The sequence below is a fragment of the Archocentrus centrarchus genome, chromosome 13 (genome assembly GCF_007364275.1).
Source record: "Archocentrus centrarchus isolate MPI-CPG fArcCen1 chromosome 13, fArcCen1, whole genome shotgun sequence".
NCBI classification, from domain to species: Eukaryota; Metazoa; Chordata; class Actinopteri; order Cichliformes; family Cichlidae; genus Archocentrus; species Archocentrus centrarchus.
This window is the reverse complement of record NC_044358.1, coordinates 11,823,420-11,840,215: the sequence shown is the minus strand read 5'-3', so window position 1 is coordinate 11,840,215 and position 16,796 is coordinate 11,823,420. Positions and strand designations below refer to the sequence as shown.

Below are 16,796 nucleotides of genomic sequence, written 5' to 3'. Positions count from 1 at the left end.
AGTATAAACAGAGTGAAAAGAGGTGAAGGAAAAGAAACACTCATCATGGGAACCCCCCAGCAGCCCAGGCCTATAGCAGCATAACTAAGGGAGCGTTCAGGGTCACCTGAGAGCAAAGTGCTCTGTTGGGGTGATATGGGACTATGAGGTCTTTGAGATAAGATGGGGCCTGATTATTCAAGACCTTGTAGGTGAGGAGAAGGATTTTAAATTGTATTCTAGATTTAACAGGGAGCCAATGAAGAGAAGAAATCTGCTCTCTCTTTCTAGTCCCTGTCAGTACTCTAGCTGTTTTCAATCTAATTAATTAAGTGTATTTTTAATACAATAAAATTATTAACTTAATCAACTGAAGCAAAACTGTCAGTTACACCCTTCCATGTGACAGACTATGTACAGTATACCTGTTTACTGTGTAATGGACTCATTCTGACAGGGTGGTGATGCGGCACCGTTTGACTGTGATGCTGAAGCTGCCTACTTTGTTTTATAAAATAACAACTTGTCAAATGTCATAAGGTCACATAGGACCTAAGGTTAGTACACATAACACCAAACAATTCTTGAACACTTGCAGATCAATACCTGATAAAAGATCTGTCACATTGTCACCGATGAGTAGCTAGCATTGGTGACAGGATGCCAGCCGAAAGCAGATCCTCCTCCTATTGGCTCAAGAGTAGTTGGTGCTGCCTCCCCTTCTGCTACATAGGCAGTAAGGCACCCACTCAGGGTGAGACATGTACAGCATTTCACACTCAGATTTTTGACCATCTAGACACTCCAGTGCACTTCATACAGCCATAGTTTTCATTGTGAATGCACTTTATGCACTCAAAATAGCAAGTGTAAGCATGGAAGTGAGACACTCTGAGTTCTGGCGCAGCAGCTAGTCCCCTGGAGCTGCTGAACTGAGAGGAAACTGTTGCCTATGTGTTAAACGTTTGTTTTCAAAGAGGAGACCTGCATTTATTTAGCTTAATGGAGCAACAGATTCATAATGCTGACATTACAAAAATGGACAATTTTATCTCATTTTAACTAATGAGATACAATTTCTAATGTGGTTTTAAAGTAAAACTAAAATCACTTGTTTACAATTTGTGCATTAATATGTATGAGTGATTGTTGAGAGCACTCACAGTCTATGAATATTTAAATCTGGGTTAACGCCGTCCATCGGTAACATTAGAGCGTGCCACAGTGCGAGCGGGGGCATAGTGATGTTTTACAAGACTGTAGTTGGGGGGGTGGAAACAAAAGCAAACAATGAATAATAAAAGTAATGGAATCCGTCATAAATCCTCTCACCCATACATCACTTCTGACCTCATTAAAAGAATTCACCGAGCCCATAAATCACCTCTCCGCTGCTCTGCCGTCCTGTTATGCGGCCTTGAAGCGCGGCGCGTTGTCTGAAGGTATTTTTGCTGCAGCTGCTTCTTCCACCGAAGCTCTCCGTCACTCCGCAGCTGTCGGCCTAACAAGAGTTCAGATCTGCTTCCAGCTTTCAGTCACCCACTCGGCCGGCCAGGCTAGTGTTTTTGGCTCTGTCTGTCTTCTCGCTTTCTCTATCTATCTTCATGTCATCTCCTTTCACACTTTTTGTTTGACCCAGTCTTTTGTTCCAGCGTTTTTTCCTCTTTTTCTCACAGATGCCCTTCAAATATCTCACATTCCCACGCTCCCCCCGCCCCCCTTTTCTGTGCCAACCAGTCCTGTGGGGTCGAACAGTGAATGCCAAATGCTACAACAGCCGCACTCTTGACGAGAAGGAGAAGAAGACATTTTATCCACAACCAGAATAGCAGACACAATCGACGGCTGCGGCACACGGGCCACCGATCCATCTTTCAGAGGCGCACACGTGCGCGAGTGTGTGTTTGTAAATTCAGCGGGTCAAAGGGAATTCATCCACAACGGGCTGAACGAGCGTTCGCACAATCACAGCCAGGCTTTTAAAATGCTGTGAGGTCTCACCTCACTAATAAGACAACATTACATCTGTGTTTATCTCTGTAGCTCCACTTTGTTTGGTCAGTCATCCCAGCAGTGAGAGATACGTTAGATACATTTTACATTTAAACCTATTTTTAGGTGCATTTCCCTTTGATTTATTTTTGATGAGATGTTCTTTGATTTTGTCTGTTTTTCTATAATAATAAACAAAGAAACAGCTGATCGTGAAAGCGAGGCTGTCGATTTAGATTCTGTGAGAAGGGACCGAAAGAATGAAGATCACATATAGAAGCAGCAGAAATGAGCTTCCTCTCAAGGTTGGCTGGGCTCTCCTTCAGAAACAGAGCGAGGAGCTTGGTCACTCAGGAAAAAACTGCTACTCCCCCATACTGAGCCAGCGGAGGGGTTTGGGGGCATCTGCACTCGCGTCCTACTGGGAGGAGACCCCGGTGCAGACCCAGGACATGCTGGTAAGATTACATCTTGGGAAAGCCTTGTTGTCCTTTGGGAAAAGGAGGGGCGTGGGCATCTCTGCTTATATTTGCTGCCACCGCAACCCAGACACAGATATGAAAATGTATGGATGGGCTTCAATAACAGGCTAGTGAGAAGTCTGCAAAAGTCCAATGCACATAAAAAAAAAACAATTGTTTTACTGTGAGTAATCAACTTTTCATGGTGACATCTATTACTTAAAAATTGGTGCCATGTTCAGATTTTCTTTTTAATAACCTTTTGGTGGGAAGCAGGAGCTGGAAAACCCCGAGCTTTCCTTCTCGTCCCTTTTTGAGCTCCACGACATGTGATTTAGTGTTTTTACATGTATTCATGTCTGTACTATGGAGTGAAGCAACAACACTAAAACAGGCTTTTCATTCAAACGCAGCGAGTGAGTGATCAGTAAAAAGTGATCACTTTTTGTAATTTTTGACGTCTTCCTCACCGTGAGGAAGAGCAGAGAGAACTCTGAAGGTCGAGGCGATTTGATTCAACAGCTTCCTGAGTTTCCTCAACTTCTGACTGAGATTTGTAGTGGACCAGCAGGGGTGGTATACTAGCTTGTAATCCCCAAGGCTTGCTTTGTGTTTCCTCCCAGTTGTGCACCAGAGAGTTTTTGCTTATTGCACTGATGTGCTGACCCTACATTATAGAAACATAATCTTTTAGCTGTGCCTCTTCATTTCATGCATTCAGCACGCCTTAGATACAGTTATAGCAACATGAATATCCTACATATCCCTGAAAGGTTCGTGTATTTTGAGAGTGTAGGGGTTAGCACATACATACACACAACATACACAAAAGGTTCCCAGCTTGCAGCCAGCAGGAAACACAAGCAGTGGGAGTACACTAGCTCGTGACTCCCACAGGCTGTCATTAATATAACCTCACAGGAATGTTATAATTAGGTGAACGAGCAAATTCATGTTGCCAGAACTGAATCTTAGTAAAGTCAAAAGTAGAGAAAATTAAAAATGGATGGAGTTGCCTCGATATTTGGAGTTTTCCCAACTTTTTCTTTTTTTTTCACAGTGAGTGGCCAGCATGGCTGAGGAGGCTATTTTGGGGGGGTGTTTTCTTTCTCTGTGTGTGAACATGTATTTTATCTCTGTGTTGTCAGATGCTGCCCAAGTCCATTTAGTTGCCTCTCTAACATGGTATAAATAGCCTAAAGAGCAACAGGGGGATTCGCCCTCTATTATAAGTGTCTAAATATCAACAGCTATTAGCCCGCCTGTCTCCCTTCGGCTGCTCATATCATCCAAAATAGCATTACTCAGCTGTCAGTCAGCCTCTGGCTCAGGCTCACGATGCCAAAGAAGCAAACTGCGTATATACGCTAACTCTATACGAGAGAGGGAAATAAGATACTTGAGTTAAATGAATAATTCTGATTGGAAACTGGAAGCAGCTAACCTGGGTCAGTCCAACAGCAACAAAACCGCCTACAATCTGTGCAAAACCTAAAGTGGAGAAATTAAAATTTGCCATTTCACACCCAGTAACTTCCCTGGAGCCTCCAACGGCTGCCTGGCTGCAGAAACCTGAGTTTGGTGTGGAAAAACTTAACAGGCCGTAACACCGTCTGTCAGTTTCCTGAACTGCTGCACCGACCCAAGTCTTATCGCCCAGCCTCAGTGGCTGACTCACTTATGCTCTTGTGGCTGAAAGGGATGCTCAGGAAGGAGGCAGGCATAATGACCCATGGGTGGCACATACGTTTGGCCATATAATACGCCTTCCCAGCAGTGCGTGTGCTAAAATGATGAAATTAACTTTTCAGACACAAGGAAAGAAAACGGCAGATGTGCTAATGCACTTCAGTATCGTTATCTGCGTGGAGCAGCTTTTAAAATGCAGCAGCTTTCTCGAACCGTTTGCCTGTCTGAGTTCAGCTCTGAGGGTATGTGTGGGCTTCAGAATTCTGTGTGTGCGTGTGTGTGTGTGTGTGCCCAGAATTGATTAATTATGCATAAAACCCTCTTTATAACGGCACCTCAGAATTGTGCACTCTGCGAAAACACCATCTCTGAGGGCTTTGTTGTGTGCCTGTGTGTCTGTGTATACAAAAGTCTGATAACTGTAATTATTCAAAACTATAAAGGCGTAGCGCTCCTTCCCCTCCGCCGCCCCCAAATTCTGCTCATGACAGAGGATGAGAAATCGCAAACAGCAGGGGAAAATGTACGCAACTCTAATGCAACACCTGCACTGAGAGAAGGAAAATAGAAAGTTCTGGCACAAAACTCAGCAGCACATATAATCAATGATGATTATTATTTTTAAATCTTTAAGAGGCTTTCAAGTATAGTTTACACATTTTAGAGTGTGTGCATGTGTGAGCGCCAACAGGCACGGTTGAATGCACTGTCTGGCAGGCCTGAACAGTCAATAGATGGAAACAATGCCAGACTTGGCTAATCAATGAGACCAATCATGAAGCGCGAACGATGATAATCACTTAAACAGATTGGGATCATAATCAATGTGGCCACCCTAATTGTCCTCCATTACACAGCTGGTATTGGCACTCAGGTTCAGCAGTGGACTGAGTCCGTGTGGAGCCCTGAAATCAGACTTTCTGACATTTCTGCTGCTGCTGCAGACGATGTGATGGGAGGTGATAACAGAACGCACTGACCCAGTGGTCAGCCAGGAGGTGTCTGATGGAGACGGGCACATTTTGATCAAAAGTTTATTATTATTATTGTTGTTTATTACTTTGGTGGTGCAAGAGCATGTCTTGTTTTTTCTAAAATTGTCCGTGGGTGTGAATGTGAGTGCGAATATTGTCTCTGTGTTAGCCCTGCGACAGGCTAGCAACCTGTCCAGGTGTACCCTGCCTCTCGCCCTATGACACCCAGGATAGGCTCCACCGCCGTGGGGACAATCATGCTTACAGATATAATCCTGATTAGTGTTTCATGGCAGATACGCTATGTGGACAGAAGTACTGGGCTACCTGCACATGACACCTCCAGGACCTGTTGGCCATGCAAACCCATGCTGTGAAGCTCCCGGTGCCGTTTTGTGCTGATGTTAATGCCAAAGGAGGTCTGGAGCCCTGCAGTTCCTGCGTCAGCAGAGCGTTTCTGCACTGTGCACCTCAGCAACTGTAACTCTACATGGTCTGTCACTTTGTGCATCCTGAATGCTTCCTCTTTGCAGTGCCATCCCATCACAGCACCACACTCAAATCCAGTGTGCTCTGCAGAAAAACCCCTTATTTGTAAAGGCTGCTGCTTTGCTGGGAGCAATGGGACTGAAAGCACCTGAGTTCAAGGATTAAGAGGTGTGACCCAATACTTCTGTCCATATAGTTTACTTTTGCCAGTAAATGTGAAAATATGACATCATTAACAGCAGTTCTAATTTACTCAGTAGGATTAGTTACAACTCAAGCCCATAACGACTGGTTCATTAGGATTGGTCCTTATAAAGTGAGGAAGGAGGTGTGTGTGCGTGCGCGTGTGTATGGATGTCTGTGTGTGCGTGTGAGAGAGACAGAGAGAGAGAGGGATCTGGACACTCACACTTCCTCCCTCAGCGGGAAGTTGTTTGCTGCTGGCATGATTTTTTAGGTTTTTGGCACAGTGTGTGTGTGTGTGTGTGTGTGTGTGTGTGTGTGTGTGTGTGGTGGGGCAGCCTGCAGTTCATGTCACGTGTTCATGTTCATGTCACATAAACTGCAGGCTATTATATACTCACACCCCAAACAATGAATCTTATTGCGGACGGAGCTCATCTCATTCCCTCTCGTCTCCTTCCACCCTTTTTTATCCTTTCCTCACTTCCTACCTTCTCTGCTCCCTCACTTCCTTCTTCCTCCCTCGTGTGCTTACGTATCTGTTTTGCCATCATTGTTTTTCTCTCTTTTTGTGCCTCGTTCAGCGTTACTCACACACAAAATCACAGCCCATCCACAGAAACACACACACACACACACAGTTTGCCATTCCAAAGGAAACCAAGGAAACCACTTCCTCCCCTCCCTACCTCACACACCCAGCTGCCTCACACACAAACACAACTAATATCCACTTATTTAAAACAAAACAGCAACCCATAAAAATGTGTATTTTATTGGCTTTGTGTTTATCCCGGAATAAAACTGACCTGTTTGACGCGGTCCGGGTTGACGGTGGTCTGCGGCTGCAGGATGCTCACCGGCTCTGTCTTCTGGGTGCTCTGAGGCATCTCCCTCACCTTCTCAGCGATGAAGTCGTGGACGCCATTCAGCGCCTCCACAGTCCCCTGGATCAGACACACACGCTCTGTTGTGCCTGCACAAACACAGACACACACACGGGTCAGTGTGCGAGCTCAAACAGCATCGTGAAGATCATTTCAATCACATAAAATAAGGAAAAGTATAATTTAAGTATTTTTAGTGTCTCGCTGGTGTTTATTTCAGCTACTTTTACCGATCAGCGTGCTGTGCAAGCCTGCAAAGCAGGGTGGCAGCAGACCACCACAGCTGAGAAACTGTGAGAAATATAACACAGAAGAAGACACCAATCCTTTTAATTTATTCAGCAGTTATTTCTATCATTGTGCCACCATTTTTCCTAAAATATAATTCCTAAATTTAGAATTTTTTTTTTTTTTTTTTTTGACATTATGATTGACTGCGTCGCAGCTTTCTCATGAGCATTTCAACGAGGTTTCCACAGCTCGGTGGAGAAGCACAGAGAGCAGGTAAAGGTTTGTTCAACCCGAACATTCAGAATTTTCTCTTTTCATCATGTTTACGTGCTGCTGAATGGAAATGAAACCAGCCAGGGCTCATACTGCTTTAAAAAAAATAACAACTGTGAGATAAGAAAAGATAGCAGGAAACTGTAATGATCCCCACTGGGAAATAACACTGCAGCAGCAGGAAACAGTAACAAAGAGAGAGAGCGAGTGAAAACTGAAAAATCAAGAAACAGGACCAAAGATCGAAGCAGAGAAAAATGAACTTTGTGCCCTGAAGGTGAAATTTAGAAAAAAATTATAATTACAAACTTGTAATTACACAAACTACACAAACCACAGCGTCCACGAAGGCCAGTAAAACATGATAAACATCAGGCTTCACGTTCCCACTCTGCTTCTACATATCAGCACCACTCGGTTTATGTCTGTTTCCAGGATTTCGTCCAATCGGGAAATTAATCCCCGGGGCACGTGAAAAAAAGTAAAGCATGCTGTAATCATTTCCAAGCTTCTGCTGCAGCGTGTGTGTGTGTGTGTGTGTGTGTGTGTGTGTGTGTGTGTGTGTGTGTGTGTGTGTGTGTGTGTGTTAAAATTCTGCATCAGCTGGGGATGCACGCCTTCAGCCGTGGAGAGAATCAAAATGTTTGATAGCTCATGTGGAAGTTTCAGCTCCGCTTTAATGATGTTTGCATCTGCCATCGATTAGCTGCATAATTTGTAATAATATACAAAAAAGAAAACAGTTAGAGGGCTGCTGACAGACTCACAAAGCACATCAGTTGTGGATGAATGTGATGGATGTTATTACTGTATGCTAATGCAATTTCTAAGTGTAAATGAAATGTCTGTAGTGAGTAACCTCTTCACTGTATTGTTTCTCAGCTGTAATAAAAGCAGAGAGTCGGTGTGTGAGGCCGGACAAAAACCACTTTTCCTGATGTCTGCTCTTTTGTTTTAAAATGTTGAGTAACGAAACCCAAACACTTTGATTAAACGGGTCTCGAGCTGTAGACGTAGAGACGGGTGGTAAAGCTGGAAGCTGCTCAGCATGCTGGAGAAGCAGCACCACGATAAAGAGATCGGTTTCTGCTTAATGAAAGTGCATATATTAGATATAATAGAGAGAGAAGGGCAGACAGACACAGAGGAGAATCTGGGCCAGAGCAAAGCCTCTCAGACCGGCTGTATCTGAACAACACACTGACACCAAAGCTCGCTCTTTCTCTCACAACCTTTTGGCATTTATTATCTCCCTCTCTCTCCTTACTTCTTTTTCTTCCTCACACACACTTCCTTCATCACTCTCTTCCTCCCCCCTCATCAACTCAGTGTGTCTACCTTTCTTGACCCTGATTCCTTCCTCTTTTTCACCCTCTCAAATCTCTTTCTCTCCCTCCCTCCCCCCTTGAGTCCAGTATTTAGTAGGATCTGCTCTTATCTCGGCCCAGCAGCGTGGCATTTCGCTCTTCCTGTCCCTCCCCTCTCCCTCCATTGTTGGATCTTCTCTGTTTGGCCCAGCTTGGCCCCTGTGTGGCTGCACTGGAGGAATTGTGGGTTTAAAACTGCTATATATGCACGTGGGGGTTGGGAACTGATGATTATAGAAGATTATAGATCATGGAAGAAACCGAACAAGAGCTTTTTAGCCAAGCGAGATCGTTTTAGTGTCGCTTTTTAGCATCCTGTTTGTAAAACTCTGCACAAGGAAACATTCCTAAAGGGCGAATCTGTGGATTCGTGGACGGATGAGGAGCTGGACGTGTAGGATGGAGAGGTTCTGACAACTGACACTAAAAATAAAACGCACAGCACATTAAACATGTGCAGAATTTGGCTACCTGGCCGTGCTGGACCTTCGCTATGCCTGTTAGCGTTACAGTGGTATTACTTCCCATTCCTATTTTTACAGTTTGGTGACAGCAGTGACAAACAGCCTCTGCTGACAGCAGCTGAATGCTTCAGTTTGAGCGCGACGACAGGCCAACAAATCACGCAAGCTAAACATTGGCAGTTCTCGCTTGTAGCCACGTGCTAACGTTATGTCGGTGAACATTTCTTTCTGTTTTATATTCAGCATTAGCGAGTGGAGTGACATGACCGGCAGGGTGTGTGTTTGTGTGTGCGCGCGTGTGCCAATACTGAGGCAACTGGGCCTCGCCTCTCCCTGACAGCTGGTGCCCTCTGGGTAATCTGGACTCACCCAATCAGAAGCAAGGATTAGCAGGCCATTGTCTTGGCATGAGTGTGCGAGTGTGGGTTTGCCTTTATGTGTAGATTGTGAATATGTGTACATGCATTTGTATGTGTGTGCGTGACTGTGTGTGTAATTGTAGCAGAAAAGGCCACTCTGTCACTGGAGATCACATTGAAGCTGCTGCACAGCTGTGCTGCACCAACAAAGACCCGACAATGCAGCGAATATGCATTTAATACAAAACACATTGTCCTTTTCTTTGCAGGCCAAGTAGCCAAGCCAGTTCGAACCCCAGAGCATCTCTATTGTCTTCTTTTTTCCAGCCCAGAATCAAGAAACGGTGTCTGACTAATGCCCCGATTTCTTTGAGTCACTGTTGTCTTATCAAAACACGCTTTTTAGTTTTTGTGGGTAATTTCACACCATCGAGTATGGCCCAACAGCGCCCATCCTAACCATCTTCCTGTAAATAACATTGAGATTTATTTCCTCTCCTTACTTTATGGCATGCTAGATATTAAGCAAAGGTTAAAAAAAAGTTGTCACATGGATTTTTGACTTTTGGAGGCAGTGACATCACCTGTGAAGCAAACAGGAAGTAGGCTCGTATCTCAGCAACGATTTCGTGCAGTGACATTAAACTTGTGTTTGGACTCGGTACCCCGTCCTGAGACTGTCCAGAAAAAACAGCATTATTTGAAGCAATGGGGTTCACATTCCCACCCATGTAAAGTTATTAAAATGATAAATCCAGCAGATATGGAAAAAGATTAGAGCACCATTTGGGGTTATGTTGGTTGGACAGTTTTATCATTTTATGTCTATGTCTTTATTTATAGTCTTCTCCCAGCCAGCCTATAAATTACTGTGTCTACAGGTAGTTTGAGTGAGATTGGTTGCTGACATGGGGTTGATGAAGGCCGTTCCTACACACATACTGCAGCCCTGAACCGTTCTCGGCATCACGAGAAGACCACGTCTGTCGGACTCACCCAGATCAAACCTGCCAGCTCACCGCCACAAAGTCTGTGTGCCTTCCAATGAAGTGTGTGTGAGAGCAAGCAGGTAACTGTCCGGTGATTTCACAGCGAGTGAACAGGCGTCCTAAACCAAACTATCTCCAGAGGTGACTCTCACCTGATGTGTGCTACATATGGAAAAGAACAGAAAGAGAATAGAGACCTGATTTCTCCCAACATTACCCAAAGTTCACCTGCAGAAACAACGATAAAAAAATAAAGCTATACGAGGCTGTGTGTTTGCTGTTACTGGCAAACATATTTTATGCACATTATATCTGATGAGTCTTAATCTAAACTTTGTGCACACAGAGGTCATCAGCTTATCTGGAAGTTGTTACCTCAGGAAGCTGCAGGAAGAGCACAAGTTAAATAAAAAAAAAACAACTTTCAACTGTATGTGCTAAACGAGGACACACGCGAAAAGGCTGCTGATTGCGTTCGTGTTTGAAGAGGCAGTTTGTGTTTTAATTAACGTGCTCATTCTCATGTCTCGATGTCTTATTTCCCTGCAGGAAATACACAGAAAGTCGGCGACATACAAATGCCGAAACAGTGCCAACCTAATAGAATTATACATCCTCGAGAGTGAGCTCTGTTGGCAGTCAGCTTCTACGCTGGTGCATGAGCATCACTGTGCGCACGTGTTGTGTGTGCGCGCGTGCGTGTGTGTGTGTGTGGCTGAGCATTTCACCTTGTAAAATGAACCTCATCATTTGACATTTTAACGGCTGAAGCTTTTTCCAGTCTTGACATGCTGCAGCTGCTGAAGTAATATCTGTTCAATGTTGTTAAACCTTCTGTGTTTACATAATGTTTTAAGGACACTTCTCAGACACAGAACATCGGGCCGGAAGAAAGACAATAAACTTTATATTTATAGCATTGCTATCCATGAACATGGACACAGTAAGAAAAGCACGACTTCACTGCGGTTTAAAAACTGCAGGTGTTTTCCGGGCGGTGTTGTCAGGCCTGACTGGTGAAGGAACTGTATTTCATAGGGCCGAGATAACAGAGAAGACATAAATCGAGTGGAGCAGACTGAGCTGAGCTCCAAAGTTTAGCTCAGGAGGTTAACTTAATGAAACACATGCGACAGTGAAAGCAGGGGCCGAATGATGCCACCGAGTCAGAAACAGCAATGAAATGGTTCAATCACGGTGCTGTGGGCATGTCTGCTAACTAACGGTTTTTGGGTGCAATTTTGTGCACAGGCTGCAGCTGCCAGTCTGCTGTCACACAGGAAAAACCAGTGAAACCCAAAACCCGACGAGGTTTCATCCACTTCTGAGGGAGGAGGACGGCGACTGGAAATGAAAAGTAAGAGGCTGTGAAATTCATCACAGACGTGAACTTCAGCTCGGCAATTTCCACAGTGACCAAGTGACCCAACAGCATTTCGTTCAACACCAGAACACTCATCATCATCATCATCATCATCATCATCATCAGCCAGGCTGTGGACTCTGGCAGTTGTTTTTATTAAAGTCTAACTAACATGACTCACTCCTTCCTCCGCTGCTGGTCCTCCTCCTCCACCTCCTCCTCTCCCCGATGGCCAGAGAGGCACGTAGGAAGCAGACTGCAAAGCACAGAGAGCTGCTTCTCCTCTGATTTCTGACTCACAGCAACATATGTATGCTCAGTATGGTGATGCATGCTAAACTGAAAGATGACGGACAGGAGAATGTCCCTCTGTGCTAAAAAATGAACAATAACAGCCACGTTAACGTGACAGAGATCAAAGAAACTCTGTCCCGCGCTGGGAGGGGACACGTGCAGAGGAGGAAAGAAGATGGAAGATACGTAATGTTTGATCCAATGATTTAACATGAGAATAACTGTGCAGTAGGTAATGTGCGCTTAGGCTGGCTACAGTGATGTCACCACAGTGGCTCCTCGTTGCAAAGATGACTCGTGTCTCTGCCGTTAATTGAAACAGAGCGGTTAACCTACAACCAGCAGCCGTGATTCATTCTGTCCGGTCTTGACCAGCTGGAGGTGGAGACTTGGTCACTCGGGGCGACTGTAGCTGACGATGAAGGCGCTGAAAGTCACGCTTGTTTCTGTAGCTTTAAAAGTCAGAGACGCTCAGAATGATGGACCTCAGTAATGTCGGCTGTGGCTCCAGACGAGTGCTTTGAGCCTGCAGAGGAAGCTCACTTCATGTTTGCAGTCTTCACGCTTGTATCAAGAAAGATGGCACTATCCTCTTTCCAGTGCTGTTTACTTGCATCATCAGAGACCTAATAATTGGATCTTAACGATGCGGTAAAGGCTCCGAGAGTTTTGCTACTTTTATGATCTTTTTAAAAAGCCTCTCGCAAACCTCCAAATGTACCAAACCTGTAAAAAGACACTTCATTTCCCCATTCTGGTGAATTTTTATCAATGTGTGCCTTTTTCCTGCATCATTTTAATATAGAGATGGCTTTATGTAAACTGCTATACCTGAACTACTATAAACTACTACGAAAAGTACTAAAATCAAGTACCGAGTAGCATTTTAAACTATAATGGAATATAATGCAGCGAGACTTTCAAGCATCTGTATTACTCTGGAATATTTATTCTGCTGGCAGATCGACTTTAATATTATCGCTGACAGGATTTCATCCTTTCTCCTCTGTTGTTTGGTGTAGGAAGCTCTTTAAATGTGCACATCAACAATAAATACGTTTCATCTATGAACTCTGAACTTTAAGAGTTCATTTGTTTTTCGGCAGAGGTTTGAAGTGATTAAGTACGTCTCCACTACATTACTGAAAACTAACGAAGGCTGGCATCATCCTAAGTTAGCCAGTTAGTGAGATCACAACATTGTGTGTGTGTGTGTGTGTGTGTGTGTGTGTGTGTCTGGCAGGGATGAAAAAAAACATTGTTGTTTTATGGTTTTATGGTTTTGATTTTTCAAAATAAAAGCCCCAGTTTCTTGTAGTTTCTTATGCGAACAGGTGCAAGTGTTCTAAATACCGAGCTGGACCCACGCTCTGCATTTCCCTCAAAATCGACTTCTATTCAATTTTATTAACTGTGATTTTGTTCTGAGTCTGCAATGAATAAAACAACAGATAAATAAATGATAAGCAAAGCTTTAGTAAATGAGCATGAACTCAGTTCTCAGCGGGTAAATGTCCGGATCCAGCGAATCAAAAGATAGATTAAGGCAGAGACTGGATTTAGATTTGACAAGCCGAAGCTGCAAACGCGCCTCTCTGGAGTATTTTCAGATCATAATGTGAAAATTCTCCTTAAAAAGTCAGACAGCTTCCCTGACCTGAAAAAAACTTATTTCTTCTTGGTTTATTAATGTTGTTTTCCAGCTCAAGCAACCACTAAAGGCATAAACAGTTTTCACCGCAGCCGGGCTGAAAACCGGCAGCCACTGCGACGAACGTGCGGAAAAAACCTTGTCAATATATTCTGGTAAGTCCTGCAAGTGACCCATTTGTAAAAAAGAAATCGCAGATTTCCCCCTGAGAGTTCTTCACATCCCTGAAGTTCCCTGTTTGGAGTAAGTTTTCAAACTTTTTTTTAACACATTTATATTTGAGGAATATCAGCTGAGACGAGATGTGACAGAAACACAGAGGTCCTGTGTTCACAGGTACATGAGGTTCATCGCCCACGTGCAGAGATGTACAGCTTCTTTACTTCCCGCAACCGTCTGATGGGGGAAAAAAAAAGCATCAGTGGGGGGGGGGGGGACAACGAATGATAGAAAGAGATCCAGAGTTCACACGACTTCTGTCACATCTGAAAACATCAAGCGAAGAGGAGAGGCAGAGAATGGACAGAAAACTCAGAGAGGGGAGGCAGATCGTCGCAGAGTCACGATAGCGATGTCAAAATGGACTGACAACAGAGAAAGAGGGAGACAAACAGAGACGAGGAGAGAGACAGACAGCCCGGGATGCAGAGAGGGAAACCTTTGTGAGACCTGTCACAACAAAGTAACGTCAGAAAAACAGAGAGGAGGAGAGACGAACGGAGCAGGAGGGCTTCTGACGAGAAACGAGCCTGACCTACATACAATCTGTGATTTACCTGAAAACCTCTTCACGTGGCTTCATTAAACTATTATCATCAGATAATTAAACTCAATCCTGACAAGCATAAAAGCCACGGACGGCAACAATAAACTAAACGTCTCTCTGGGTTGTTTATGATTTTTCTTTTCTGTTCTTTAGTCTTTTGTTAAGTTCTTGCAGATTTATTTTGTGCCTCTGCAAACACAGATCTGTGTCACAAGCTGAAACTGAGAGGGAAACAAACAGAGACTGAACGCACGTATAAAGAGACAAAAAGGGAAATGCAGGAAACCTGTGATTATAACGCTAAATCCAGGACAGAGAGAGCGATTCTCCATCTCTTAATATAAATAACCTCTAAGGCTTCATTGGAGCCGATTGGAGGCACAGTGAGACGTGGCACTGGTTTAATGTAAGCTCATTAAATAGATCTCCTTAGGCTGAGGATAAGCTCAGGTTAACTGGCTACCTTTGATCAGATCTGCTGGATTAGCCGCTGTTTGAGCTGCACTTGTTGTTTTTAAAGAGTATATAAAATAGCTTAGCTGCAGCTACAGTAACGATACAGAAAGATGGAGAACAGCCTGATGGGAAAGTGACTGACGTGAAAGAGATGAAGGTCAGAGAGGCAAATTTATAACTGAGGTTTGATGCAGGAGGTGGAATCTGACCTCCAGCTGACCTCCTGACCTCACAGCAGCTACTCTGAGATTACAGCTGAATATGTGAACAGGTCTCATTCAAATGAGATCATTTCAAACACCACCATTATTAAACTTCCTTAGCACACATTATTATGTTCCTCCAGAGCTACAAACCCATATCGGCCCATTATTAAAACCCGAAGCAGCAAAAGTTCGATGAGAAACTATGAAACTCAGCGAGCTCGTCCATGTTTCTGCTCTCGCGCAGAGTTACAAACAGAAAACAAAACTATTTCCTGTTTTATTTTGTAAAGCAGTCTGAGCTTTTAAATGTTTTAATGCACCGCTTTAAACATTAGATATAGTTACATTTAGCACCGTCATTTTCCCATCTGTACTAACTCCATTTATTTTAGCGTCGAGTTGCTGCTGCAAAGCAACAGAGAAACAGAGCAATTCCTGCAGATGACTAAAATAGTTTGCCTTAAAATGAATGTACTAATAATTGATGTATGCATCACTAATTTCCTTCTGTCCTGCAATAAAGACGTTTTTCAACTTTCTGTACATTGAAATTCCCGCTGCGCTCCACGTAAAGGCTGACGCTGACCAGTGGACCTCTGTCACCAAGAGATGGATGGATTTATTGACTGACACCTTAATAAGCCAATAGAAAAGACTGCACTGACCCCCCCATATTGAGTTACAAAAGGTTTATGGGCCAAACAGCTGTCTCAGCTGCAGGGACAAAAGCAGAGGCGTGGGAGCACGCAGCGGAGCAGAGGGATGCAGACTCAGAGAAAACAAACACTCCAAACTGCTGCAGACTGTTGCACAACTTCTCAAAGTTTTTATTCGAGTTGGTCTCCACTGCGTACCTTGGCAACTAACAGTATCACCCCCTCTGACCGTGCACACACAAAAACACACACACACACAGTTGTGCATATATACGCCAAACCACACTCTTTTATGCAGCTGGGCAGCTGCTGGTGATGTCATGAGTTGTTATTCCAAAAAGAGTCTCTGTGTGTGTGTGTGTGTGTGTGTGTGTGTGTGTGTGTGTGTGTGTGTGAGAGAGCATGACTGCATGTGCTGATGTAATCAGTGGCAGTAAGGAAACTTGGACCTGTTCTCTGCTGCAGCCAACCAAGTCTTCATTAGAATGAAGAGGCAGAAAGACAAGAAGGAGAGAGAGAGGAAAAAATGGAAGGACGGAAGGAGAGAAGTTATGTAAGGAAGGAAAACGGAAACGAAGAAGAGCTGAATATGGGCTAAACAGAAAAAAAAGGAGAAACGAAACGTACACCAGAGCGAAAGGAAAGAGGTTCCAGGGGGCTGCGAAAGCAAAGATGAAAGGAACGAGGCAAAAACAAAGTTTTAGAGAAACATTAAGGCGTTGAAAATGAAAGCACGGCCCGACACTGCAGCTTAGACGCGGATGAAAATGTGATGGTTGCTTTGTAACGAGCTGGCGCAGAATCATCTGGTCTCTCTCTAGTGCCCACGGGCTGCAGCACACACTCTCCCACCGGCCCCATGTTATTTACACCAGACAGAATCGCGCTCAATTAGAAAAACATATTAAATCCTGGAGTTACCGTGGACAGCAGGCCCGGGGCAAAGCTTCACTGCTCTTTATTGAGTTTTACTGGCTTTAAAAGAGCAAAACAGGAAGGAAAAGTCATGTTTTCATCAGGCTGAGGTGTGAACAGTCTCGACATAAAATGTTCTCTTTCCAGATTAT

General features: G+C 44.1%; 1 protein-coding gene across 2 annotated transcripts in view; it reads right to left on the bottom strand.

Moving 5' to 3' along the window:
* The window catches only part of nova2 (NOVA alternative splicing regulator 2), a 78,143-nt gene that overhangs the window by 20,131 nt on the left and 41,216 nt on the right, over positions 1 to 16,796 (bottom strand). For both annotated transcript variants that reach the window (XM_030743528.1, XM_030743527.1), the window contains one exon: positions 6,577 to 6,743. In XM_030743528.1, coding sequence (XP_030599388.1) covers positions 6,577 to 6,743 — 167 coding nt within the window. The remainder of the gene's footprint in view (positions 1 to 6,576; positions 6,744 to 16,796) is intronic.